Genomic DNA, 27,687 nt, shown 5'->3' on the forward strand with positions numbered 1-27,687 from the left:
TGCTTCTTTTTGTCAAGATGGCGGCGCCCAGCGCGTTGAAATGCTGTCGAAACCTTCCTCTCGTTGTTGTCCTAGGCGCAACTGGCACGGGAAAGTCCAAGTTGGCCATAGAAATAGCTTCCAGATTCAATGGAGAAATAATAAGTGCCGATTCTATGCAGGTAAGAAGCCTCTATCACTCGCTTCGCTCTCGCCGAGTTTGTGCCTGTTGGCGTCATCTGCTACAAACACGAACTTGCGGTCGGTGGTCTTTTTCTGTGCTCTAAACCAGTTTGGTCTCGCCTGTTTAGGTTTACAAGTCACTAGACATCATCACGAACAAGGTCACGCAAGCGGAAAGGGAGGCTGCGCCGCATCACTTGCTCGATTTTTTGGATCCTCTCTTGAACTTCACCGTGGCCGACTTTCAAAGCAAGGCTCTCGGAGTTGTGAGTTTATCGCTGCATCGCATTTACCTTGCAGCTCGAGGAGCAAGACGCCACTGTAACAATAACTGAGCGACGTTACAACCATCGCTGTTGGTCAGAACTGCGTCCCCCATGGTGACAAACTAAGTATGAACTATCAAATACGCTGCCCTCCAGCTCATCATCATCATCATCATCAGCCTGATTACGCCCACTGCAGGGCAAAGGCCTCTCCCATACTTCTCCAACTACCCCGGTCATGTACTAATTGTGGCCATGTTGACCCTCCAAACTTCCTAATCTCATCTGCCCACCTAACTTTCTGTCGCCCCCTCCTACGCTTCCCTTCTCTCGGAATCCAGTCCGTAACCCTTAATGACCATCGGTTATCTTCCCTCCTCATTACATGTCCTGCCCATGCCCATTTCTTTTTCTTGATTTCAACTAAGATGTCATTAACGCGCGTTTGTTCCCTCACCCAATCTGCTCTTTTCTTATCCCTTAACGTTACACCTATCATTTTTCTTTCCATAGCTCGTTGCGTCGTCCTCAATTTAAGTAGAACCCTTTTCGTAAGCCTCCAGGTTTCTGCCCCGTACGTGAGTACTGGTAAGACACAGCTGTTATACACTTTTCTCTTGAGGGATAATGGCAACCTGCTGTTCATGATCTGCGAATGCCTGCCAAACGCACCCCAGCCCATTCTTATTCTTCTGATTATTTCACTCTCATGATCTGGATCAGCAGTCACTACCTGTCCTAAGTAGATGTATTCTCTTACCACTTCCAGTGCCTCGCTACCTATCGTAAACTGCTGTTCCCTTCCGAGACTGTTAAACATTACTTTAGTTTTCTGCAGATTCATTTTTAGTCCCACCCTTCTGCTCTGCCTCTCCAGATCAGTGAGCATGCATTGCAGTTGGTCCCCTGAGTTACTAAGCAAGGCAATATCATCAGCGAAGCGCAAGTTACTAAGGTATTCTCCATTTACTCTTATCCCCAATTCTTCCCAATCCAGGTCTCTGAATACCTCCTGTAAACACGCTGTGAATAGCATTGGAGAGATCGTATCTCCCTGCCTGACGCCTTTCTTTATTGGGATTTTGTTGCTTTCTTTATGGAGGAGTACAGTGGCTGTGGAGCCGCTATAGATATCTTTCAGTATTTTTACATACGGCTCGTCTACACCCTGATTCCGCAATGCCTCCATGACTGCTGAGGTTTCGACTGAATTAAACGCTTTCTCGTAATCAATGAAAGCTATATATAATGGTTGGTTATATTCCGCACATTTCTCTATCACCTGATTGATAGTGTGAATATGATCTATTGTTGAGTAGCCTTTACGGAATCCTGCCTGGTCCTTTGGTTGACGGAAGTCTAAGGTGTTCCGGATTCTATTTGCAATTACCTTAGTAAATACTTTGTAGGCAACGGACAGTAAGCTGATCGGTCTATAATTTTTCAAGTCTTTGGCGTCGCCTTTCTTATGGATTAGGATTATGTTAGCGTTCTTCCAAGATTCCGGTACGCTCGAGGTCTTGAGGCATTGCGTATAGAGGCTGGCCAGTTTTTCTAGAACAATCTGCCCACCATCCTTCAGCAAATCTGCTGTTACCTGATCCTCCCCAGCTGCCTTCCCCCTTTGTATAGCTCCCAAGGCTTTCTTTACTTCTTCCGGCGTTACTTCTGGGATATCGAATTCCTCTAGATTATTCTCTCTTCCATTATCATCATGGGTGCCACTCGTACTGTATAAATCTCTATAGAACTCCTCAGCCACTTGAACTATCTCATCCATATTAGTAATGATATTGCCGGCTTTGTCTCTTAGCGCATACATCTGATTCTTGCCAATTCCTAGTTTCTTCTTCACTGCTTTTAGGCTTCCTCCGTTCCTGAGAGCTTGTTCAATTCTATCCATGTTATACTTCCTTATGTCAGCTGTCTTACGCTTGTTGATTAACTTCGAAAGTTCTGCCAGTTCTATTCTAGCTGTAGGGTTAGAGGCTTTCATACATTGGCGTTTCTTGATCAGATCTTTCGTCTCCTGCGATAGCTTATTGGTATCCTGTCTAACGAAGTTACCACCGACTTCTATTGCACACTCCTTAATGATGCCCACAAGATTGTCGTTCATTGCTTCAACACTAAGATCCTCTTCGTGACTTAAAGCCGAATACCTGTTCTGTAGCTTGATCTGGAATTCCTCTATTTTCCCTCTTAGCGCTAACTCATTGATCGGCTTCTTATGTACCAGTTTCCTCCGTTCCCTCCTCAGGTCTAGGCTAATTCGAGTTCTTACCATCCTGTGGTCGCTGCAGCACACCTTACCGAGCACGTCCACATCTTGTATGATGCCAGGGTTAGCGCAGAGTATGAAATCTATTTCATTTCTAGTCTCGCCGTTCGGGCTCCTCCATGTCCACTTTCGGTTATTCCGCTTGCGGAAGAAGGTATTCATTATCCTCATATTATTCTGTTCTGCAAACTCTACTAATACCTCCCCCCTGCTATTCCTAGTGCCTATGCCATATTCCCCCACTGCCTTGTCTCCAGCATGCTTCTTGCCTACCTTGGCATTGAAATCGCCCATCAGTATAGTGTATTTTGTTTTCACTCTACCCATCGCCGATTCCACGTCTTCGTAGAAGCTTTCGACTTCCTGGTAATCATGACTGGATGTAGGGGCGTAGACCTGTACAACCTTCATTTTGTACCTCTTATTAAGTTTCACAACAAGACATGCCACCCTCTCGTTAATGCTATAGAATTCCTGTATGTTACCAGCTATATTCTTATTAATCAGGAATCCGACTCCTAGTTCTCGTCTCTCCGCTAAGCCCCGGTAGCACAGGACGTGCCCGCTCCTTAACACTGTATATGCTTCTTTTGGCCTCCTAACTTCACTGAGCCCTATTATATCCCATTTACTGCCCTCTAATTCTTCCAATAGCACTGCTAGACTCGCCTCACTAGATAATGTTCTTGCGTTAAACGTTGCCAGGTTCATATTCCAATGGCGGCCTGTCCGGAGCCAGGGATTCTTAGCACCCTCTGCAGCGTCGCAGGTCTGACCGCCGCCGTGGTCAGTTGCTTCGCAGCTGCTGGGGACTGAGGGCCGGGGTTTGATTGTTGTGTTCATATAGGAGGTTGTGGCCAAGTACTGCACCAGGGTGGCCAATCCTGCTCTGGTGAGGGAGTGTGTTACCGGTTCTGGTCACCGGCATCAGGCCACACTCCAGGCCTGTTTATGCAATTTTATCAACACGCGGATTTTTTTTTTTTTTTTTTTTATCCGGTGGAAAATTGCGCGGCACCGGGATTCGAACCACGGACCTCTTGCACGCGAGGCGGGTGTTCTACCTCTACGCCACCGCTGCACCGCTGCACCGATGAACTATCAAATACGCTGCCCTCCAGCTCGAAGATCACTTATTAGATGCGCCAACGAATAAGAGTTGTTCATTCCAGTGGTATCACGGCGGAGGCGAACCTTTAACCGCCTTGAACGTTTCTCGGGAACTATGTTTCGGTGTGCGGAGGTCTGAGGGCAGGTGTAATGCGGTTTTGTGGGTGGAGCTTGTACGGAATTCTTATTGTCACCGAGTTGTTTCTAGTTGAAGCTAAATACAGTTATTAGCGACTATGAACGATGCTCTCTTTGCTTGTCGGTGTCTTTCTGCGATCTTTAGTCATTACGTTTGTCTACGCCAGCTGTAGGAAAGGATGCATGACGCAAGCATGGTACGAAAGCAGGCTTCTATATATATTAGTTTTGTAAATTCGGCGTGTAAGCCGACTTTTGTTGCTCCCGATAACCAAAACAATGAGAACTGCTCCTTTAATAGTGCGAGCCAAATGAGCTCATCTATTAACTAGCAGAAAGACTTCAGGTATTGTATTTATTTCACTTTCTTTACATTGTCGCCACCATATAGATGTTCCCACTGCTTGTCTTGCAGATCAACAACTTGGCCAACAGTAACAAGCTGCCCATCATCGTCGGTGGCACCAACTACTATATCGAATCCCTTTTGTGGAAGATTCTTGTGCGACCTGAGGTACAGCCACACTCTGATTTGGTTGATTCAACTTGTACTGCGGTAATGGAAGAACTACTAGCACAAGTGACCAGTGAATGGAGCATCAAAATTGTAATATGTGGGACTGCAGGAATATGGTGCATGCGTAGCGTGTGGAAATGGTGCAGAAACCATTGAGCATATTCTGTTAGAATGGCACCGTGTTCGCCCAGCAATAAATGTGTGGAAGCAGTCAGCTTGACTGAGGCATTGGGTTTCAAAGACAGTAGAGGAAACAAATGAATCTGCAGGGATGACAAGGTAAGAGGTGGCAGGAAGATTAGTGGCACAGAGGAAGGCATAGCGTGCAATTATGTGGACTTTATATTGTGAATAATTAAGCTTTGTGCACAGAGAAACTTAAATGCTTTGGATACCTCATAAAGTTTGAAAGAGCGAGTTACCATCGCTTTGTTTCAAAAGGAATGCTCATATAAACATCATGATCATAAGACAGTGTATTAGGCTCTTCCCATGTTCGCAGTGCAGTGGAGGGTGACCGTTATCTACAATAGGACTTGTTTGATTGTGAATCTGTATCATGATCTTTTCATTTTGCATGGGCTTGATGGCCAGCCGTCCCTCTTCACAGGTTGCAACTCTCCGCCGAACTACCCTCCAGTGTGCCAAAGGGGAATGGCCCCTTTGGCTGTCATGTTGTTGTCAGCTCCAGCAGTGTGTATCACAATTTTGCCACGCGGATCACTGGCCACTTGCGCGAGTATTCTTGCACATGCTCATTCACAAAGTGTGAGTGAGGTGTAGTTATTGTATGGCTCTGTATCCTCTCAGAAAGAACCCGACGACCAGCTCACCTTCGACAGCAATCGTGTTTTGCTCAGAGATGTCATCAGCTCATTCCTGAAAAGCAAAGCTGACGTCGACTGTGAAACCAACACTGCTGCGACTGCGCTGCTCAGTGATGTCACCGATGATGCCAGCCTGGGGGACGTCTGTACAGAGCGCTTGTACAAGTGCCTCGAGATGGTGGATCCGGAGCGAGCTGTGAGGCTTCACCCAAGGGATCGGCGGAAAATTGAACGGTAACACTTCCTGCCTTGCTGTGATTTGAATTGTGCAAAAGTATGACTTCTGCTGTCGTACTGACTGCAAAGAATAGAAAGATAGGAACACAATGTCAAAAACATTAAAAAGAATTATAAAAATGTGCAGAGAGAGGATGCAAGCAAGTACTTGCATGCTTTGGATAATTTATTCATTCCCTACTTATACAACACCTACAGCATACAGATGCATTGGTGGAAGGGAAGGTGTGCATTGTGAAATAAGTGAAATTTACTGAGATTGCCAATTTGTCAAGTTGGTAACGATACATCTTCAACAGCACCACTTAGACAGGGGCGAACAAAAGAGCACAGGACATGCGAAGTCAACATTTTGCTGGCTCACTATTTTAGTTAGCAGCTAATTACAGTCCTGAATAATAAACTCGTGAAATAGCATGCAAGCTCTGCATTAACATTAAGCAGCCTAGGTACATTATACCCTGCTTCATACTTAGCAGTTAATGGTGCAGATGCTAGGCAAGTAGTGCAATCATAGAAATCTCCCTCCATGTCTCTCGGGATGCACCTGTTTTTGGTCTGCTGTGCTTTCTGCAGTATCACTACCACATCTATATTACAACTTCAGCTTCTGGACGATAGGGTACATCAAATCACGTATTATTTCTGTCCCTTTGTGCATCCAGTATGCAGCACACTATCTTTTTGTTGCAAGTGCGAGTGATGCACTGTGGCCGTTGGTCTAGAAATGAGCCACTCGCTTGTTCGGCAGTAAATACATACCTGCCAACTTTCCAGAGTTTCTTGTAATGTTTACAAATTTGGAATGAAAAAGCGGGAAAAGCCTGGAGAGGAGCACAGGATTGTAATTTTTAATTTATTTATAACCCGCTGTGGTTGCTCAGTGACTATGGTGTTGGGCTGCTGAGCACGAGGTCGTGGGATCGAATCCCGGCCACGGAGGCCGCATTTCGATGGGGGCAAAATGCGAAAACACCCGTGTACTTAGATTTAGGTGCACGTTCAAAAACCCCAGGTGGTCGAAATTTACGGAGTCCTCCACTACGGCCTGCCTCATAATCAGAAAGTGGTTTTGGCACATAAAACCCCATAATTACATTTCTTTAAATTTATTTATGGCTTACCCGTGGTGCCACAACAGCTGATCATCACTGTAGTATGCTGCGTGTGATGCGCATGTTTATTTAAAATTTGCAAAAGAATGTCAGAGGTGATTCAAGGACCCTCTAATGAGGCCAATAGCTATTCGCTTAGAATGAAAATCGTCGTCGATGGTTCCGACACAGCTTTTTGTTTCAGGAGCCTTCAGGTCTTCCAAGTCCATGGCCGGCCGCACAGCGATATTATTGAAGAGCAACGGCAGATGAAAGGGGGCAGTTCTCTCGGTGGGCCACTACGGTTCCAGCGGCCGTGCGTGTTGTGGCTTCAGTGTGACCAGAATGGTTGGTAGTATTGTTGTAGCGCTTTCATGCTAGAACATGCCCAAATAATTGCCCTACACACCGTATAGGCCTACCATGGGGCTAGTTTTGCACTGATGCCATTAGTTTCTTCCTTACCGTGCCAGCTGGAGTTTGAACTTCTACACTGGCATGCCGTTTGCTCGTTTTCCAGCGCTACATAAATTGGCACGTTATAAGCTGCGTTGCCAGCTCTCCGTCAGGTGTTCCTGTAAAAAGATAACTTAATTGTCGCAAGTGCATTCATTCTCAGTTCCTTAAATCTTTGATCAACATGTTATCCTAGGATGTCATCATTCGACAACTACTCAAGCAATTTGAAGGGGATTTGCTGCATTTAGATAAACCGCTTAATTCTAGCAATTCTAGGTAAATGAACTTTTTTTATTTAGGGTCTCAAATCTTTGAAAAGAATTAACTTAAAAAAAATTGTTGAAGCATTAAGTTTAGAAATCTGTACCACTGCACTAAAAACAGATGTCTCAGTTCTTTAGGCTGCATCCGATAGAGCGTCTCAGCAAACAAATATCTACTACTCTACTACTCATTTAGTATGTGGAGGGCTCTTCAAACTGAAGGGGCGGGGGGGGGGGGGGGGGGCTGCAATGTGTATATATTTTTCAGTTAACAGCATGGACAGACGTCAAGTGTGCTCCCCATTGTGATGTTATACTTATTGATTTCTTTGCAATATTTATTTGTTTATTTATTTATAACACAGAGAAACGGAGCAGCTGGCTCCAAAGCAACTCGCATATATTGGAACAGAACAGATATATGAATTTACAGCTTGCATAAAATTGTTGCAATGCTTACAAGGGTTTTGGAAATGTTATTAGTAGTGTTACCGAAATAGTCATTATTATGCATTGATTTTGTCTGCTTTTGATGTCTCAGTAGGTGCACGTTACATAATGCTTTTCTTTTTTGCCAAGAGACAGATATATAAACTGGATGTCTCACTTTAATTTTTAAATTGTTTGATATTTGAAAATTTCTGGGGGAGAAATGCTTGTCCAAAAAAAAAAAATCTGCATCCTACAGTTGGTGGATTTTAACTGTTTTTCTTTTAATCAGAATGACGAAAGTTTCAGTCCATTGAAATGCATGGGTGCTGGCTGGGACATTCGGGTAGGAGCAAATTAGCCGAGTTGAATTAACGAAACCTTACTGTAGTACTTACTTCAACGAACCAGTTTCGGTATGCACAAGTGGATGCGACATGACATCATAATAGACAGCAGATTTACCTGTGTAGCCATTGTGCATCCTTTTTTCTTGTTGTTTACATGTTTATTCTTAAATGGTGATCAGCTGCAAATTCAACCAGCTGGACAGAGATTATAGGGGCACACGCAACACACATCTCCTTGTTTCATGTTTACACGTTTATTCTTGACTGTAATCAGCTGTGATTCGTCCATCTTGCCCCCCAACATGCTTAGAATGCACAACGTGCTTCAATTTCAATGCAGTGCTGGACGAGAGGCTGGATGCCCGTGTCGATGATATGATTGCCGCTGGCCTGATCAAAGAGATGGAGGAGTTTCACGAGCGATATAACAAGCATCGCATAGACCACAATCTGTGAGTTGGAATCTATAATGTGAACCATACAGTCGAACCCAGATATAGTGAATTATTCTCTATATCAAACACGCAAAATTGCTGGCTTATACATGTAACAAACTTACCCTTATAATGAAGGAGACGTTCAATGTATCGAACTCGGGGCATCTGTTGCCATCGCTGCAAACCTTCTTGCATGCCGCAAATGCTTCATTCAGAGTAGTTATTTTTGTTGTTATTGTCATGTGGACCGGGAAAGACAAAGATTGACTTGCGGGCCAAGCTAGCTGTGCTCAACCATGCCTGGTTTGGCGTCTCACCAGTGACTGCACATAATTATTTCTAACAGGCTGGACTTCGCCTATAAATCAGTGAAGTAGTTATTGGAGCCCAAGTATATCTGTATGTGTAACAAATGGATCACAAAAGTCCGTTTCACTTCGTCATATTATGCAAATATGGGTATATCAAATCGGCAGATATATTGAAGTGTTTTTAATGTATAAACCTGTTCGTTATAAGCAGGTTCGGCTGTGCGACTATAGTTTGGGGCAAGTTAGCCTTCGTGACATGGAATTTGATTAGTTAGTGAGCATGCCTGATTCGGAAAATCACATATAGTTCCACAAGAGATGTAACAAGGGCATTATGGAGACTGCAGTCTGTCAGTCAGCCTCCGTGATGTGAAATGTAATGCTTCTGTCAGAAGGGCAAATTTACTGTCACTGTAAGCGAGCACACTTCGCTGTTAATTTCATTGGAAGGCTGCCATATGGAAATGCTTAGTGACTCTATATAAGTAATGCGCTTGCCGACAACTTGCGATGGTTGAACTAGCTTTGCTGCGTCTAGGTGCATAGCCTCGATGATGGTGCTTCAAATATAGATAAGGTAATACTCCGTGGACGGTCTGCACTAATTCTGGAATCACCTTATTTATTTATTTATTTATTTAAAATGTTCACTGTGTCTCTGATTATGAAAATAGCTATTCTTTCTCTGCCAACGAAATCAGGGTAATTTTTTTTTAGGCGCTGGCTCTTTGCCATTATCAGGACATCCAAATGTGCAGCTTTGGTATTGGATGCAATGTAGTCTGGTCTTTGCCTGTGACGATTGATACTGTTGACGTCATCTTGCAAATATTGGCTAAGATAACAAGTATGTATAATGTACCATGTACCAATTGACACTGCCATCAATTTCAACTGACCCTTTCCTTTCTCATCTAGCGGCGTGCTGCCGAAGTTATGCTCGCTGCAACGAAGCGCACTCACTCAAAGTGTCACTGAGTTTGCCCATCTGACTCCCGTATAATAGCTTAAGGGCAAGATGAATTCTGAACCTCAAGGGATATTACGAGATATAAGAAACATCCTAGGATTGGAAGACCATAATCTGTATGTTATCTTTTATGACGTGGAGCGCAACCACCGTGTGCACAATTGCTCACACCAAGATGGTGCATCAAAAGCAAAAGCAGTGATGAAAATTATTATGTCTAAAACGTGTCGCATAAATGTTGAAACAATTTTGATTGGACTTCTGCTGCAAGTTTTAATAATATGTGTAAGGTGTTTAAGTGTGCCGTCATGTAGTGGGTTCACTTCTTTCATTGTTTTGTGCAACGTCTTACAGGATAATTATTCTTCAAGTGGCTGGATAGGTGCTTTCCAAATGTGCTAGACATGAATAAGTTGATTTTGCTACATCTGTTGTTCCTGTTGAGAGTTATTACACAGAGTCCATATTCTGTAAACCTGACAAAAATCTTTGAAGAATTCAAAATCCGTAATCTCTTCTGCTTCTGTTGTTTGCTCTCATGGTCAGTAGGATGCAAGAAACACTGTGAAAAATTTTACGAGCCCGGATATAATTGGCGTATGAAGGGGATAATAGAGTTTATCAACAACTTAGCTTCAGTGACATTATTGTTTCTTTGGGGAGGCTGTACTAATTAGCTTGTTTACGAGTTCTGAAATTTTCTAGCCTGTTTTGGTGCCCTGGGAATGTAGGACTTACTGCTATGCAATGATCATTTCATGTTTATTTTTCTCAAACTTCACTGCCACGTTTTCTTATTTTTGCCGACTGTGGCCAGTGACAAGCTAGATTGGCAGGAGCAGTGATGAAGCTAGATTATCGCTAATTTAAACATGCGTATTCTAGTAATATAGTAAAAAAGCTGTTTTAAAGGAATTTGGTAGCACAGCTAGAGCTCTATGAAATGGCCAGTTGTATGTGCCACAAGCTTTACCGGGAACTTTAATACCAATAATGAGGCCAGATAATACTGCTACTGGACTCCCTTCTTCTCGTAACAAAGCTTTAAGGTGGCTTTCACGATTTTTGTAGCACTACCAGAGTACTGTTGAACTGTGAATTGAATATGCCATTAGAGAGAAGCAAGCATATGGCATTCATAAAAAGAAATTTAGCTGCTAGGCATGGTGTCATCAATAAGTTGTTAACTTGTTCAAAGACACCCTCTACACCTCGTACGTAAATGCTGTCATCATTTCTTTCCTTTTTTTGCTGCTAGAAATTTTCTTCAACTGTTCGGCATACCTGAAAGTGTCCTCGTTATTGGGGTGTTCGAGTTGATGATTTCATTAATAATTCAACATGCTTGTTGTCCCTTTTGCTCTTGCAGGGAAGCTGACTACACGAAAGGCATCTTTCAGTCAATTGGGTTCAAGGAGTTCCACCGGTATCTCCTCATGAACAGTGAAGAGAAGGCTTCTCCGAAAGGACAAAAGGAATTTGCTCAAGGTTAGTTAGTCTCAAGGTAGTGGGAATGGTGAAAATGTTTATCTATCACACAAGTGGTACAGGTAGCCCTCATTATAATGAAGCCACATCCAACACCAAAATAGCGTCATCTAATATTCCTTATTAGCATATAGTATTTGTTACATGGGAATATCGGTGAGAAACATTTTAAATTTACGTCATTATATCTAATGATTCATTATATTCAGGTTCCTCGTATCAGTGTCTGACTGTATTTGTTAAGTGATGTCATTGAGAAGTAACCTAGATTTACGTCTTTACATCAGTGTTTGACTGTACGACCCTCCCTCACCCATTCATATAACTGTCCGATAAGGATAGTGGCTATAGGAACGAGAAAGATGCATTGAAAGGAGATAAAAATAGATTGAGCAGCATTGGTAAATTGCCCTACTTCAGTGCCAGAAAACCATTCATACTGTGAGAGGTAAGAGTGGCTGTAGAGTTCTCACACAGAGTCCACATTCTGTAAATATTACAAAACTCGCTGAAGAGCTGAAAGTTCTTCATCCATTCTACAGCTGTGCGCTTCTTCTATGACTCTAGAGATACAAGAAAAGCGGTGAAGCTAAATTTCCAGTGGACAGAATTAATTGGCGCCTGAAGGGTTTTCTTAAGCGGCACCAATCAGCACCAACTCTTCCTGCATTCAGCACTCACTAACAACTGTGAATGATAAGAAGCGTTGATGAGAAAGCCCCGTGGTGAACCTAATTTTTTCTTTTTCCTCATCTTTTACCTCCATTATGTTGGGAGGAGACTCTACGCAAGGAAATACCGTGCTTCTTAAAGTGAGCCTACCCTTAGCAAACCCATCCAGACTTTCACGACCGTAGCTGCCTTGCCAAGTGGACACATGCCTAACGTTGTGTAACATGTGCGCGTGAGAACACATGTGTGCATGCCAGCTTCCATTAGACGACGGACGCAGTAATAAAACTGATCAAATAATGGCCTACCTTAAACACGTCTTTCGCGCCATGCTTCTCTCGGCATACATCTGTCCTCACCGTTATTCCCTCGACGAACGTCACCTTTATCCACGTGGCATCACTGGGCCGACGTCACGCAGCGTGTATACGCATAAACTGCTGTTTGCATCTCGGCTAGGATTGTGAAAGGTGCAGCTCACAAACAAATATTCCATTACATTAAAGTTGTGACCGGTGCGGTGCATAAAACATTGCACGGGATCACACATTGTATAGATGACAATACAGACAGTTGTACGCATTGCAGTAACTGGTTCACGAAAGCCTCGCCTCACGGGGATTCCAGCACATGGGTTGGATCTGTATTAATTTTTCTTTCTGTCCTTTGTGACAATAATTGACTTGCTTTGTGTAAACCGCAATGTGCGTTTTTTTGTCCCGCACGCACCGTTTTCTTGCAGGATTGTGGCTCATGAAGCAAGTGACAAAGCGGTATTCCAGGAAGCAGAAAAGGTGGATTACACAGAGGTTCTTAAGAAGTGAGCCTGCTTTCTTATTTTCTTTCTGGTACAGTTAAACCACGATATAATGAAGTCGGTAAAATTGGCAATTTGCTGTGTTACTATATCGAAATTATGTTCTATTGAAATACGACCTTTTATGCGAATAAGTATGGTCATCGATCGATTTTTCCTTACTTGGAAAGGGGCTGCAGAAATTTATGAATTATCGGGCAATTAGAAAATTGCAAATTTGAATGTGAAAACAATTCATTTCGGTAAATTTGGGAGTCGGCGACGAATGATCAGGTTTCACGCCACGTACGTCTACGATATATTTTTGGCGTTACGAATTGAGGGAAGCCAGCTACGCTTTCACGTGCGCTCTGCCCCCAGGCTTATGGTGTCCGAACCTGGCTAGCATCCATATAGTATATCCAAACCTGGCTATAATCAAGTTATACAAACTGTTGTGATCTATTTGTCATTTGTGACTTTGTGGTTCTGTTGTCGATTCGAATAAAGAAGCTAGGGAGGAATTCAGGTAATGAACACAAAGCTATGTGTAGTAGGCAGTAATTTTTGCCTGTCATTTAGTACGACAAAAAAAAAAAAATAATTCCCCTGCACACTGATTTCGCTCCATGCAAGCATCTTTTGTTGTGCTTGCAGTGGATGCTACGCGTTTGTTATATCCGACGTGCATTTAATTAATGAGAAAGTTGTTTTGCATGCCTATTGGTCAATAAAGTTTGCACGTTGGACATAGAGAATAATTCACTTTATCCAGGTTTGTTAGCCACGGTGCTTACCTATCAACCGAAACCCTATCAATCAACAGAACCTTGTTTTCTTCTGTTCTACTGTCCGAGTTTGTTACTCAGCCACTTGAGAAACTTTGAAAATAACTACGTATCTTACGCTTCAGCGCCGGATCGACAGGTGCCACCTGTGTACAGCCTGGATGCGACAGACGTCTCGTGTTGGGACACGTGTGCCAGGGACAAGAGCTTCGAGATCGTCAGAGACTTTCTGGAGGTATGCACTTTCTAAAGGGATGCTGAAATGCCAAGCGAAGCGCTAGATTAGTAGATTACTCCTGGCACTACACGTGTTCAGAACCCAGACGCTCGTGTGTGCACAGCTGACAGAGTCTACTAATCTCTGGACCTGCTATTGCGGTGTGATGAACGTGCAGGAGCAGGAATGCGGGAACACATACCAGAAAAAAATTAAAAACGAGCACAAGCTCTGATTGGGTGAATTCGTGCCACGAACGATGGCGTTGGGTGATCGTCGCAGTTGACGATGTTGAGCCGCCACCACGAAGAAGACAGACAACGGAGTGCTTCGTTGTCCGTCTTCCTCTTTCTCGTGTTTCTTCTGCACTCAGCCTGTTCAGTTGCGCCCAGAGTGAGGAACGCCGAATTGGCAACAATAACAGCAGTATGAATTGGAGCAGCTCTCAACCATCTGCTGCTCACGTGCGATGCCGGAAGTTCTTGACGTCACTCGTCGTAAAGTACGGCGAAAGAGCTGGAAGCGTCGCATTGAAAACACGCTCAGATGGGGCCATGGAACAGCGCAAGTTCAACAAGTCTAAGCACATCGATCTGTACAGGCAATGCTGACAACTCAGACTTTGCAATACAAAATTATCAACATAAACACCATGCATCCGTGGCAATAACGAACATAAAGCAGAATGTAAAGCAAATATGTCACGCAGCAATATCATCTACCTGTGTTTGGTGACTAATCTATCATCGGCCGCAACCTCGCTTGCATCCGCAGCAGGATCAAGACCACTCCCAGCAATCTCCGATCCCGTCTGTCTTGCGTGGGCTGACTGCTCATCCCATACCTGCAAATTTCCTAATCTCATCACAGCACCTCTACCAGTCATGGTGACTTAGCAGCTACAGTCAAAATCCACTATAACGAAATCCAGCGAGTACGAAATTCTCACGAAAACAAAATATTTTCGTATCCCCGGTGAACCCCCATAAGATTCAATGCATTTCATACCTCTCAACAACGAAATGTCGCTGTACTACAGTGATACCTCGTTAAACCGTAGTTGGCCGGAGCTCGGAAAAAGTATGTACTAAACGGTAGTACTGCTTAACCGAAATACCACGAGATCCCCCACTTACCTGTCAAAAACGGAACTCAGAGAGAGTGCGATAAAAGGGGAAAAAACATGCAGTGTTTATTCACTTCGCGCAACGAAAGTGTTATTTTTATTTGATGCCAAGGCGGCCTAGCAGCGACATACTGAAGCTGCGAGCCAGCTTTTCAGCCAGCCCCCTCTTCTCGGCAAACACTCGTATGGCAGATTCCTCGTTGGCATTGGCACAGCGCCAAAATGATGTTGATGTGGCTTCATGTACAAGCGCTCTGGGTACTTGGAGGCCATTGTTCCGATCTCTGAGGCTTGTTGTTCTGCCGGGCCGCCCGATGGAGACGACGCGCTGCCATGTTTGCGCGACGAAAAGTGGAAACGCTACGTTTTAACCGATACGTACATAATAAGCTGGTACGGTTTATGCGGATGCAAAACACATTACGTTAAATGGCAGCTGAGTCGGGGATTTGACTTTACCACTTTTTAAACAAAACTACTGTTTAAGCGGGTACGGTTTAACGAGGTTTTACTGTTCAATCCTACATCAACGAAATTTGTCGGAACGTAATCCTGCATATTAGCTACTTGCGCAAGGCTAGCAGGCTCCAAAATGTGCTGAAATGTGATTGCTTTGCACTAAAATTGCATAAAATGCCACCATATCGCACGTGTGTGAGTGCCGCCATTTTTGTTTACAAAAACAGCCAAGTGCTGGAAATGCTCGCACCGGATACACGTCATGGCCGCCACCTTGTTTGTTGATCACTCATTTAATGCCGTATGTTGCTACTGACATGTGGTGACGATTATTGCGCACCTAGCGCAGTATGTAATGTGCGCCTTGGCGAAAAAAATGTAGCAATAACAAGGAAATCCACGTCCCACTGACGTGGAATTGTTTGTGGCACTTGAAATGGCGGTCGCAGCACGGAGCGCCACACATCAGGCCGTGATCGAGCGATCGTCCGGGAATGCGAATTCCTTGCTTCAATAACGCTGGTTTCGGTGCCGCCCGACAGGCATCACGTGTGGATTCAGCGCCAGAGGTGGAGTTAGGCAAAGGTGCCGTAATCTGGATCGACTGCTTTCGGGTATACGTGATGCGATCCCTTTCGCGCTCGGCACCGAATGTGTTGGCGCCTACGGGCGACAGGTGGAGTTGCTTGGGTGGAGCGCTGTTGCCCGGCACCGAGTTGCACAAAATCATGCAAAAGTGATCGTACCTCCGAATGCAATTGACCGAGAATACTGCTCCACGGCAGCACAGCCACTGCTGATCGACGCTTGCGGCCCACTTTGTGGCGTCGACAATGCGGTTTTATATCCTCGCAACCATGCCAAAGTAGGCTAACGGAATTTCGACAGTAAAGTTTCATTCTGCGGCGCATTAACTAATTGTGCTGTCTCATTTTGCAACAACGAAATTCTCGCGAAAGCAAGTTTTTTCGCGTTTCCGGCCGATTTCATTATTGCGAGGTTCCACCGTGTGGTGTTTCGCTGCTCAGCGCAAGGTCACGGAATTGAATCCCGGCCACCACGGTGGTGGAATTTCGATGGGGGTGAAATGTAAAAATGGCAGTGTATTGTGCGTTGGGTGAACGTTAAAGAACCGCAGGCAGCCAAAACTAACCCAGAGTCCCCCACTACTGCGCGTGTCCTAATTAGATTGTGACTTTTGCACGTACAATTCCAGAATTCAATTTTTTTTTCATCGCACCACCTGGTCCTCCGTCTTTCTCAGCTGCATTTCCCATCCCTGGACTTCCATTTTGTCACTCTGTGAGACGACCGATTATCTGCACCATGCATTCCGTGACCTGCCCAACTCCATTCCTTCCTTCTCTGGCATTACAGAAAGTCTAGTTTTCAGGCTATTCAGGGCTTACATTGCTTTTTTTTTAAAGAAAAGGTATGGGCATGATTGCAGGCTATGAGTAGAGTTACCCACCATGCGTTTTACCTCTTCTTTGTGTCATCATCATCACCCATCATGCCTCTTTCATTGCCCTGCCCCAAACGCATTAATTAATCTCTGCTAGGATATTGGCTTCCTCCATTTGCTCTACGATTAAAATCGCTGTCTTCCTATCTCTAAAAACTGGAATTAGTGCAAGAAAAGGCAGTGCGCTTTTCTTTTTTTTTTCCTATCTCTTACACCTATCATTATTCATTCCATCGTTCGTTACGCAGCCCTTAGCTTCTTCTCTGGCTTCTTTGTTAAACTCCAAGTTTCTGCTTCATAGATTACTGTAATACCCCGTAGTTTAGGACATACCTATGACATATAGATCAGCTGTGGGTGTTCCCTAGCAGCCAGACGTGTGTTTATTCCTAGATCCTAGCATTCCTATATCGAGAAGTCCCTATGATAGCAAGCTATTTATTTTGACTTGTGGCCTCCAAGCAACACCTATAAGTTTTTGTTCCACCATGGCATTGTGCCCTAATCTATACTGCTGTCTTTCTGGTGCGTCAAAAATATTAAACATGATTTTCCTATCCCTTTGGCAGAGCGTGGCATAGGGTGAATTTGGCAGGCATGCGACAAGTAATCATAAACCTCTGGGTGGGAGTGGTCTCCATCTTGCAGTGGACTTAAAAATAAGCTGATAACAGTGGCCGGTCTGTTGTTTCTTCCTGAACTGTATCTGAGGCGTCGGTGCGTGCTTGTTGTTTATCGACAGGGCCGAGAGCCTAGCCACAAGCCAATCCCTCTGCTTGACGGCAACAACAACCAACAGCAACTGTTCACTTGTGACATCTGCAACGTGTCAACTATCGGCAACATCACATGGCAAGGTGTGTTTCGATTCCTCAAAAAAATTTTTTAGACAGGTCACTCCAATCAGTGCCTGTGTAAACAACCATTCCCTCCTGTCGTGTGTATTTTAGTGTGATGTGATGAACATCACAGTCGGGTAAATAACGTCGTAAATCGTCGGGTAAATCAAGTGAACATCAATTTGGGTAAATGTGATCATCACAGTTGGATCCTGGCAGTATCCCGACTGTTTTTCTCGTTCGATACTCTCCTTGGTGCAGCAGATATCTAACAATGATCTTTAAAAAGATCTCTCTCGACCACCACCCTTCCTCCCTCGTGGAAACTTGCTTCAATTGTCCCTTTATTTAAGTCAGGTAACATTCAGTTGTTATCTGACTGTAGGCCCACCTCCTTAACAGCACATTCGTGTAGATTACTCGAACACATTATCTTTAAAAATATTATGGGATTTCTCGAAACTAACTAAATTTTCTGCACTTTCCAGCATGGTTTTAACGTGGCCTCAGCACTATAACACAACTGACAAAATTCGTTCACTACATCAGCAGCTCTTTAGACGTAGGTCACCAGATTGATGCTAGCTTTATAGACTTTGCAAAGGACTTCGAGACTGTCTCACCCCCTAAACTTATGCACAAGCTGTTTGCTATACTGAAAAATGCATCTTTGATTGGCTGGATATCGGGCTTTCTTTCCCAGCACTCTCGATATGGACGTTTCAACTCTACTAACTCACCATTGATGCCTGTTTCATCAGGGGATCCCCCAAGGCTCAGAACTGGGTCCTTTCTTATTTTTATTCTTGCTCTATATTAATAATCTCCCTCTACACACCTCAGTTAAAATACCCCTTTTTGCAAATGATTGTGTTTGATATCGTACTAATAAATCTCCAACTGATCATGTTGTCCATAATAATTGTTTCGCTGACTTTTGTAACTGGTCCAAAGCATGGCAAATGATTATCAACTTTTCCAAAACTGTCTCCATGTCCTTTACACAACGCTCGTGCCCTTCCTTCTTTGCCTATGCCTTTAACAATATTACTTTAAACTGAGTGTTCGAATTCAAATATTTAGGTACCCTACTAACACACAATTTGTGATGGTCGAAACTCACTGATGTCACCTGCAACAAGGCCCTTAAAAGACTAGCTTACATACATCGTAAGCTGCGTCTTGCTCCTCAAGAAACTAAACTTCCAATATATAAAACCCTAATTCGTCCCATCCTGGAATATGGCTGTGTTTTATGGAATCCATACAGTCACTGTGACGTCAAAAAACTGGAATCGGTGCAAAAAAAGTCGGTGCGTTTTGTTTGTAGGAGATGTGACAAGGACTTTTCGCCGTCTAACTCTCTTCCCCTGCTTGGTCTCATTACTGTTGCAGAGCGTCGCAAACTTTAATGCCTAAAATTCCTTCACATCTTAATCAATTCTCCTCGTCTCTCCTCTCTAGATAACTATTTGACCTTTTCCAAACCCTCAGTTATGAGGAGTCGCCACACTCTAAATATCTCAACCTTCTTTGCCCGCACTGATTCATTTAAATACAGCCTTTTTCATCACCAGTTGGAGTCTGGAATTCATTACCGGGCACCATCCGTTCACTACTACTGAAACAATTCACGGAAGCTTGTTTATAAATGTTAGTACGTTAATTGTTCATCCCACTCCTGTAATAGCCACATTGAGGCTGCGGTATGTATAAATAAATAAATAAATAAATAAATAAATAAATAAATAAATAATTAAATAAATAAAAAGGCTTTCTTGATAAGATGCTGTGCTTTCAATAGTTGACACATATAGAACTTGCTCGAACTGTGTGTCCTCAAAAAAAAAAAAAATCCCTTGTCTCTATTTAGTTTTACGGCTCACTTTGCCACACGACTCAATTCACCATTACAATTGTCCGGCATAAAATTCAGAAAGGTTAACTTGTTGCTACTGCTTTTTTGGTTTGCCAACAAAGATGACATGAAGACCTAAGGAGTTTATTTACCACATGTAAATATTAGTTAGTTGTAGCGTCAATATTCACAATGTTATTTATGTAAATAATAGAGATTGACATAGTTTCCTAGCCCCAATATTTTAAAAGAAAAGCAAATTCACTCTTGCAAAGAGTGATACAGACAGAGCTGTGTTGTGTATGTCGTCTGGTGTTTCTTGCACAATTACACAATTATGCACCCAAACCAGCTCGGCTGTTTTGTTTTTTATCTCATTACAGCCCAACTTTCTGAGCTACAGAAAGTGTTGTACATTTTCACGTCTTAATCTTTTCTTTCAGCTCACATGAAGTCAAAGAAGCACCTTGCATTAGCAAAGAAGCAGAAAGAGAGGCAAGCTGATGGAGACAGGAACGGGTAATATTTTACCGCCTCAGCTTCATTGCGATGATCCACTCCTGCATTCAGTGGATGGTTGATTGATCTCTAACTACAAACATTAAAGGGGCCCTGAACCACATTTTATCGAAGTGGAGAAAGGCATCTGAAGTGAAAATAGGCTATTTCAGAAATACTTTGCTGCAGAAAGTACTTCAGTGCGTTCAGCAGAAGCGGAGTCATTGACAATCAAACACTGCCTCCACCGTGCTCCCATTCCTCCTTCAATGCCTTGCACTGCGAACGCTACAGCCCAGTGGGATGTGCCAACAACGCTCCGCCATCTAAATCTCACCGTGGCACGCAGTTCAAATTTCATTTTGGATGTTAACGTAGCCGCCACGACTTGCGCCTTTGGTGCCTACGACATGCTAAACATAAGCCAAACGCGGTTGTCCTCAGCGAGCTGCAGTGCGCTTAGCCAGTGGACTCGTGGCAGCACCCTGCAGGGGCCACGGTATCTACACCATGTAGCTGACCACACCTTGATGTCAGCCATCGGCTAACAGCAGCCGTCTAAGGGAATGACGAAATAGTGCGTCCGATGACGAAATAGTGCATCTAGAAGAGCGTGAGGACAGGGCCTTCTGTTCAATAGAGAGCGTTTGAGAGAAAGGTGACTTCGCGATCCGCTTGCTAGCTCCACGCACCGCGTACGACGGCAGAACTTGGCCATGTTCAGAGCAGCGTGCGATACCGACGGACTATGTTATTTCACCAAGCCTGAGGGGCGGTTCAGGGCCCCTTCCATAGGCAGAACGTGGTGAGGGGGCTGTTAAGGAGTGTGAGGGGGACGTTAAATAATTCTTATTAATAAAGCAAATAGCTCTTCTTTGTATCTTTCGCCTGCCTTCGTGCTCGGTGGTTGGTGGTCTCACATCGGACTTTCACACCCCCGATGCAAAGGCACCGATTGCTCCGGCACAACCGGATTGCAGGGCACGTTTGCCGTCAAACGCAAACTATTAAACAATATTTTGGCATGCACATGCTGTCTACTTGTACTACGTAGCACTGCAGACGTGCTGGTTTAACAGCTCTCTTCTCTGTAGAATTAAGCAATTAAACAACGAATACTTCTTAAATATCCTCACTGCAACAAACATAAGTCGTCAAGTTCATTGTTTTTTTTTATAACGCGAATAGCTTTCTCAAAGCAGTCGGCTATTTGCTTTCATTGGCAGTCGTCTTTTATGTTTCCTACACAAATATTTATTATTATTATTATTATTATTATTATTATTATTATTACATTCACATATGTAAAACTGATCGCAAAGGGAAGATAGAGCTAGATGGCAGCTGCCACTAGTAGAGACACAGTGCTTGCTAGGTCCACGAGAAAAAAGGTATGTAAAAATGAGATAGTGAAGAACAGAAGAGAGATTTAAGAGGAAGAAGACATAATGAAAGGAAAGAGGGAATGAAAAAAAGAAGGGGTGGAGAACAGCAAAAGAATAAAACTTGCATCTGCGTCAGGCTCATCAGGCAGAGCAAGTCTCTTTCATCATTTTGGCAGGCGACACATCGAGACTGTCAATTGTAGACCGCGCACTCAGTTCACTGATGCGGTCTAATTCAGTACTAATTTGTGGACCAATTGCGAGAGGTTTGTATAAAATTCCACTCAATGGAATTCCAGCGGATGACAAAGAAGCTACTGCTGTCATTGACAATCACTCTTCGTGGTTCTTATTAAAATTTTTAAGCTACCCTTGCGTGTCTACCATTTTTGGACATAGTAGGAAGGCTGTGAACGTCAAGCGAAAAGTAGTTGCAACGGGCTTTTGCTTACACACTGTGGGAGCAATGTGGGCTGCCATCAATTTAACTGATCTGAACTTTTTTATTTTTCAGGACCCCTGCGATAGACGAGCATGCCAGGGCTCTGGACGCAGTTGGGTAGCTTCAGAATACATGCAATTCGTGCATAACTAATGACTTCTGCAATATTTGTGGCGTCAACTCCGCATTGTACCATATTTTCAGGAATATAATGTTTTTAAACTGTCAGCTGGAGAAAGCACCTCACATTATATAAAAGCAACATAGTGATTAGGATGTTTTGTTTTCTTAGGGAAAGAGAGATGAAAAATTATAATTGGCAACCTGCATTGCGTTACACATTCAGTAATATGCTTTGAACATAGTGTAGTTTTCCTTTTTTTAAACTCTTTGCTTCAACATGAGGAGTGTGGAAAAAAAAAACATTGCCACCGCCATGCTGGTGTGGTCATAGCTGCAGTAAGAAAGCTATCTTAGAATCAAGTCTGCACACCAGATCTAAATTATTTCGTAATACATCTTGCATTAATGTTTCACTCGCATATATGGCAACAGGTGCGAGGCGAAAGCAAATGCGCAACTGAAACAACTCAAATTGGCGTGTCCTTGCTCCCGGTTTAGCGGCCCGACTGTGGTGCTGCTTGCATTCAACGTAACTATAGAATATGGCTCACCGTCAAAGCAGACGCCAAATTACTACTTCGAGTGATTATAGCATAGATTTAACAAAGGTGCCCTCATAATACCTTTTTACCAAAGTGTGTCTACCTTATTTACCTCATCTAAGTTCCTTTATGAAGTGGATGGCACATTCAAGTTGTGCTAGTTTGCATACTAATTAGCTGTTCTTAATAGTGAACTATACTGCAGTATCATAGCAGAAACCATGTCTGACACGCTGTTTTAGCAGAGGCTAAACTACCATGACAGAACATTGTTTGCTAGGCACATCTTGACATTCTGGCTCTCCAGGAATAATGCAAGCTACATAGTTTTTTTTTTTTTTCCAGAAGACAAATGTCTTCATTTTGAATGGTGCATTACCCAGTGTTATAATGCCCACGACTGCAGTTGCATTATACATTGTTAAGTTGCTTTGTAATCATTAATGGTAAGTTTCCTTGGAGAGGGGAACATAAAAGTTATTTGCATTGTATTTGTGAAAATATGGTATACGTCTGCTAGAGGAGTAAGCGGAACTGTGAGTTCAAACACGAATCCTCTCAGGAAGAGGGCTTTAACACATGTAAATCTTGTAATCTCAAACTTCGCATACAATTTGGAATATGTGTTTCCTTTGACCTTTAGTTCTAACAGTTTCTTTAACTGTTAGAAGCTCCATTTCTTCGAGCAACAATAGTTTTGACCTTAAGGCCACACTTGTCCTTGCCCTCATTAGTTGTTCGCTTTTGATGTGACTTGCAGCATGTTATGTAGACAAGGACAACTGCTGGCAATCGCACGGTGCCCCAAGCTTTGAGTGACCAAGGTTGTCATTTTGGTAGTAAGCATAAAAGACAACTCAAGAGGAAATAAAAGCGTCAACTTCCAGATTGTGTGGTCTTCTGATGGAGTGGCACACCTTGAGCATATTATACAATATCCGAATTGCAATTTCCTAGACCAACCAGTTGACATGGACTACTATACAGGGGCATTCAGTAACCATTTCCCCTCACCCACGTCCCCTGGGCTGAGCAGAACGAAAGTTGGCATACTTATTTCCCTTTCTGCGCATAGCTGTCGCCGAGAGCCACACACTTCTGCCCTCATTTTACGCAGCTGTGAATACCACTCTTGTAGAAGTGCTCGAGTTGGTCTTGGAGCCATGACTTGCATTCAGCAATGAGCCTGTCATCATGTGACTGCCAGCCTTTCAAAAATAGCTGCACAGGTGGAAGTGCTGTAGGTCTCTATCCTTTTAGCTTCACCACCGAGATAAATAACATTTTGGTTATTGATGGTGCCACAAAGCTCCACTTTCCACTTTGTTCATACCATAGTGCGGGTGGATGCATGTGCATTATTTCCTTTTCTCTCGTCCTGTGATTTATCGTTATATATTAAACTTGTAGTAGCATATGAAATCTCTTGCTTGGCTACTGTAAGGATTGGGGTCGGGCATGAAATCGATGGTAGCTGGACCATGTCGTCGTCCAGCTCATCCACGCTGAGAACGTTGTTGAAGGGAAAGACTTGTTCTCATCGAGAACGAGGAATATGGGATTTATTTACAGTATCTACATGGGAATGTTACAGGTCATCAGTCTTGCATGACTGAAAGAGAATGCACACCTGAATAGCCGACAATGGCTGCTTAAGTACACACTGTTCTCCCTAGATCCCTGGGTGAGGGAAAACGGCCGTTCAACCTTCGACCAATGGGAGCGTCCAAAGTCATCGTAGCCATTGAGGGGGAGGGTTTACACACTCACTTCCGCACAGGTTTCACTGAACACACCGAGGTGAGAGGGTTCTCTCAGACAGGGGTCTTGACCCGAGCAGGTGCCTCTTTGATCTCGGAGCTGACCCCGCAGTCAGTGCCCGCCGCGTCTGTCCATTGGCTGACGTCTTCTGGGGCCCGTGAGACCGCACTGCAAAACATCTTCCAGGTGTTCCCCTGCTCCAATCAAACCGTGACGGCGAGTACACTAACAATACTTGGTCCGCCGACCGCATCTAGACATACCAGCGACGTACGGCTGTTGACGCGGCACATTGTCGTCTTTACAAAGCGAGTCATCGCAGCGGGGTGGGAAGGCTTCGGAGGTCGCTTCTCTGTAGATCACCAGCCCCCGCAGGCCGATCGTAACACTACTCTACCTACCTATCACTAAAATTTCTCACTAGCGTGCACACATCTTCACTACTGTTCGATAATTACTGTTTATTTGTAACACATTCTTGGAATACGCAAATTATGTACACGGTGGGTGGGCTATGCGGTGTGAATAAAGTAAGATGGCGGTGCATGTTCGAAAGACTAGCACTAGGCGAGCGGTGTGGCATACTGCAGCACCAAAATTCTGAGCACATTACCTCGTACTACCCAAATGCAAAATATGAAAACTTTTTGTTCACTACTGTTGATATTTAATTTGGTTATGAAACTGGTGCAGAAATTACAAGTACCATTGCCTGACAGCGGAGCAGAGTCAACCAATCTGTGTACTGTTGTGTGAACAAAAACCTGCGCGGGGACAGTAATCTTGCTTTAATATCTTAATGTACTGCCGGATATATTGTATCTGCTAAATTTTATTTAATTCCAGTAAGCACGTGTTGAAAAGTGGTGCTGCCTTCGTGCAGACTCATCCAGTGGGCCATTGGTGCACCACTGAATTTGAACTCCTCCTCTGCTTTTTCTCTTCTGCAGTTGGGCGAATGCAGAACCGTCACATGTGGAAGCTGCGCTGATTCAGTGTCTGATTTCAAGAAACCAATAGCACTGTCAAACTCTGCCAGAATAGTTAGCGCGGTAACACGTGTTTGCAAGCTCCGCCCCCATAACTTTTCTTTCATTGTCGCAGAAAGTTGTTAGTGCTGCTGCCGTTGCACTTTCTCGATATTGAAGATATACATGGCCCACGTGGGAAGAGTTGGAAGGTCTCCAGAGACTCGCAGCGAGTTTGGCTTCAAAAGCGGTGCAGGCAAGCGGACGAACCAAGGGGCAGTGCTCCGGCTTCCGCTGCTGGCATGAGCTTTGTGCCCGCAGCACACCGTGGCACACACACTTGTCCTATAATCTTTCACTGTGCACTGGTTCGAGCGCAATGGATATTAAACGCCAAGTTATATCGATCTAATCCTTTCACTAGGCGCTCGCAAACCTCGCCGTTTTTTTGCCTCGGTCCCATCTTGTGCACCATCGAGGTGCGACAAACACTGCTGTCGGCATTCCTCATGTTCCAGCATTCTGAGGCGCCTGGTACGTGCCAGGGCGCTGTTCCTCATGCACAACAGCAGTTGTATTGCGTGTTGTGTCGTGCCATGTTGCCCGATTGTTAGGGCACCGTGAGAGGAGCTTTTTTTTTTCCCCGCAAGCAGGCTGTTTTCTGGAAGCTTCCTTTTCGTAACCCTCTTTCAGTGCTATGACACCACTGTTACTGCCCCCCCCCCCTTTCTTTCCTGCCTTTTTATTGCACAGTGTTATAATTACTGCAGAAGTGGCTGACATGCGCAAGTGATGCATAATTACATGGTGATTGCACCATAGTACACATGGACTACTAATAAATTTATGCCAGCTAAAATCAAGAGCGCCTGATAAACGGGGGGCCAAAAATTACATCGAAGACAGCGAATGCTGATATATTTGGAGGATTTTAACATTACTATATTTCAGGAGTCTAAGGGAAAACGTTTTCATTTCCATAGACAACATTCAATATGTCATATAATGCAGGACTTTAAATTGCAAAAATCTGATTGGTGTTTACATAAGTTGCAAGAAAAAAAAATGTTATTTTCTAGTTTATGAGACAAATGTAGATTGTGCATTCCTGGCAGCAGACGTTCGTTTTTAGTTCAACTTTGCGCTCCGCTTAGCGCGTCTACATCTTCCCGGTTCGGTGTCGAAGTTCTGGTACTGGCTTTCAAGTAGGAAGTACTTCAGAATCTTTTCTGTCGAGCCCCGGCAACTGCTGGGTGAGCTCAGTTCTGAACAACTGGCTCACGTTGGTGCGTCTTTCAAACTATGACTGTTCTAGACATCATCAAAGTGCCCATTTCTGCACGCTGCACGAGCAGCAGACCTTTCGAAGTGCACTTTAGAGCAGTCCGCCTTTTTCATTTTCCTGTGCCGCCCCATGCCGATGGAAACGGTTCAGAAGAATGCTGGGGCTTTCGCTGGTTGATTTGCGTACCTGTGCCCACGTTAACCCTTTCGAGGTCTATTTTTTTTTTTTATTGCAGATTACAATTCTTCCGAGGGGCCTATTTCGAAAAAAAATTACCATAATTTTTCTAGGGTGACCGTAAAGTGAGAAAAAAATATTTTGCGTTGGTATATATGTACTCTTTATTCATGAATAACAATAAAAGAAAGGAAATAAACTTGTAAGAATTAAAAATTTGATGCATTGGTACAGTTCAAGGCTTAGAATATGCGCACACGAGAATATTTCGCAAGTCCGAAATGTTCTTGCTCTTTCACTAATATTTACATCCATAGCATACTCGAACTGCATAGGTGAGCGCACTCAACAAAACTCTGTGCTTGTGCGCCCATCAAAAAAGCAAAACGTGTGACAAACTTCCGCTAACCTTCACCTTATCCTCAACCAGAGGCAATTAGATATTGCGAGGCGCCCCAAAAAAAAAAAAAAAAGAAAACTCATGCACGGCAGCATCCTTCCTATGCTCACCCCTGTGAGCACTAAACGAGCAAGAAATAGGCAGCCGCCCTTTGAACGATTACTAACGAGATAGCCATCAGTTTTGTGAGCGCTAGAAGCCGAAACCGCCCGCGGAACAAAATCCAAACCGCCGCCCGCGCACGCGCCAATGCACAAGCGGTAGTATATAGACATGCCAGAGCAAACTAGCTCTAAAACAAACCATGCAACAAAAACCAAGAAAGGGAAGCGCGAGAAAAAAATTTCCTGTATTCTGTGATAGTGGCAGCACATGCAAAACTGTGTGCTTGTGCGCCCATCAAAAAAGCAAAACGTGTGACAAACTTCCGCTAACCTTCATCTTATCCTCAACCAGAGGCAATTAGATATTGCGAGGCGCCCCCCCAAAAAAAAAAAAAGAAAACTCATGCACGGCAGCATTCTTTCTATGCTCACCCCTGTGAGCA

The 27,687-nt window shown here is 43.9% G+C and overlaps 1 protein-coding gene across 2 annotated transcripts; it reads left to right on the forward strand.

Annotated features, from left to right (window-relative positions):
- On the forward strand, positions 1 to 27,644 carry LOC126527393 (tRNA dimethylallyltransferase). Of its 2 annotated transcripts, none has more exons than XM_055068713.2 (12): positions 1 to 161; positions 291 to 428; positions 4,373 to 4,471; positions 5,285 to 5,535; positions 6,838 to 6,980; positions 8,474 to 8,585; positions 11,221 to 11,339; positions 12,754 to 12,831; positions 13,721 to 13,830; positions 17,605 to 17,719; positions 20,003 to 20,078; positions 25,261 to 27,644. In XM_055068713.2, the coding sequence occupies exons 1-12, from the start codon at positions 18 to 20 to the stop codon at positions 25,328 to 25,330; spliced, it is 1,455 nt and encodes a 484-aa protein (XP_054924688.2). In that variant the 5' UTR covers positions 1 to 17; the 3' UTR covers positions 25,331 to 27,644. The 2 variants fall into 2 exon arrangements, with proteins under 2 accessions (XP_054924688.2, XP_050031168.2); XM_050175211.3 differs by lacking the exon at positions 25,261 to 27,644 and adding an exon at positions 21,957 to 23,435.
- Positions 27,645 to 27,687: the final 43 nt, after the last annotated feature.

Source organism: Dermacentor andersoni, chromosome 9, assembly GCF_023375885.2.
Source record: "Dermacentor andersoni chromosome 9, qqDerAnde1_hic_scaffold, whole genome shotgun sequence".
Lineage (NCBI taxonomy): Eukaryota > Metazoa > Arthropoda > Arachnida > Ixodida > Ixodidae > Dermacentor > Dermacentor andersoni.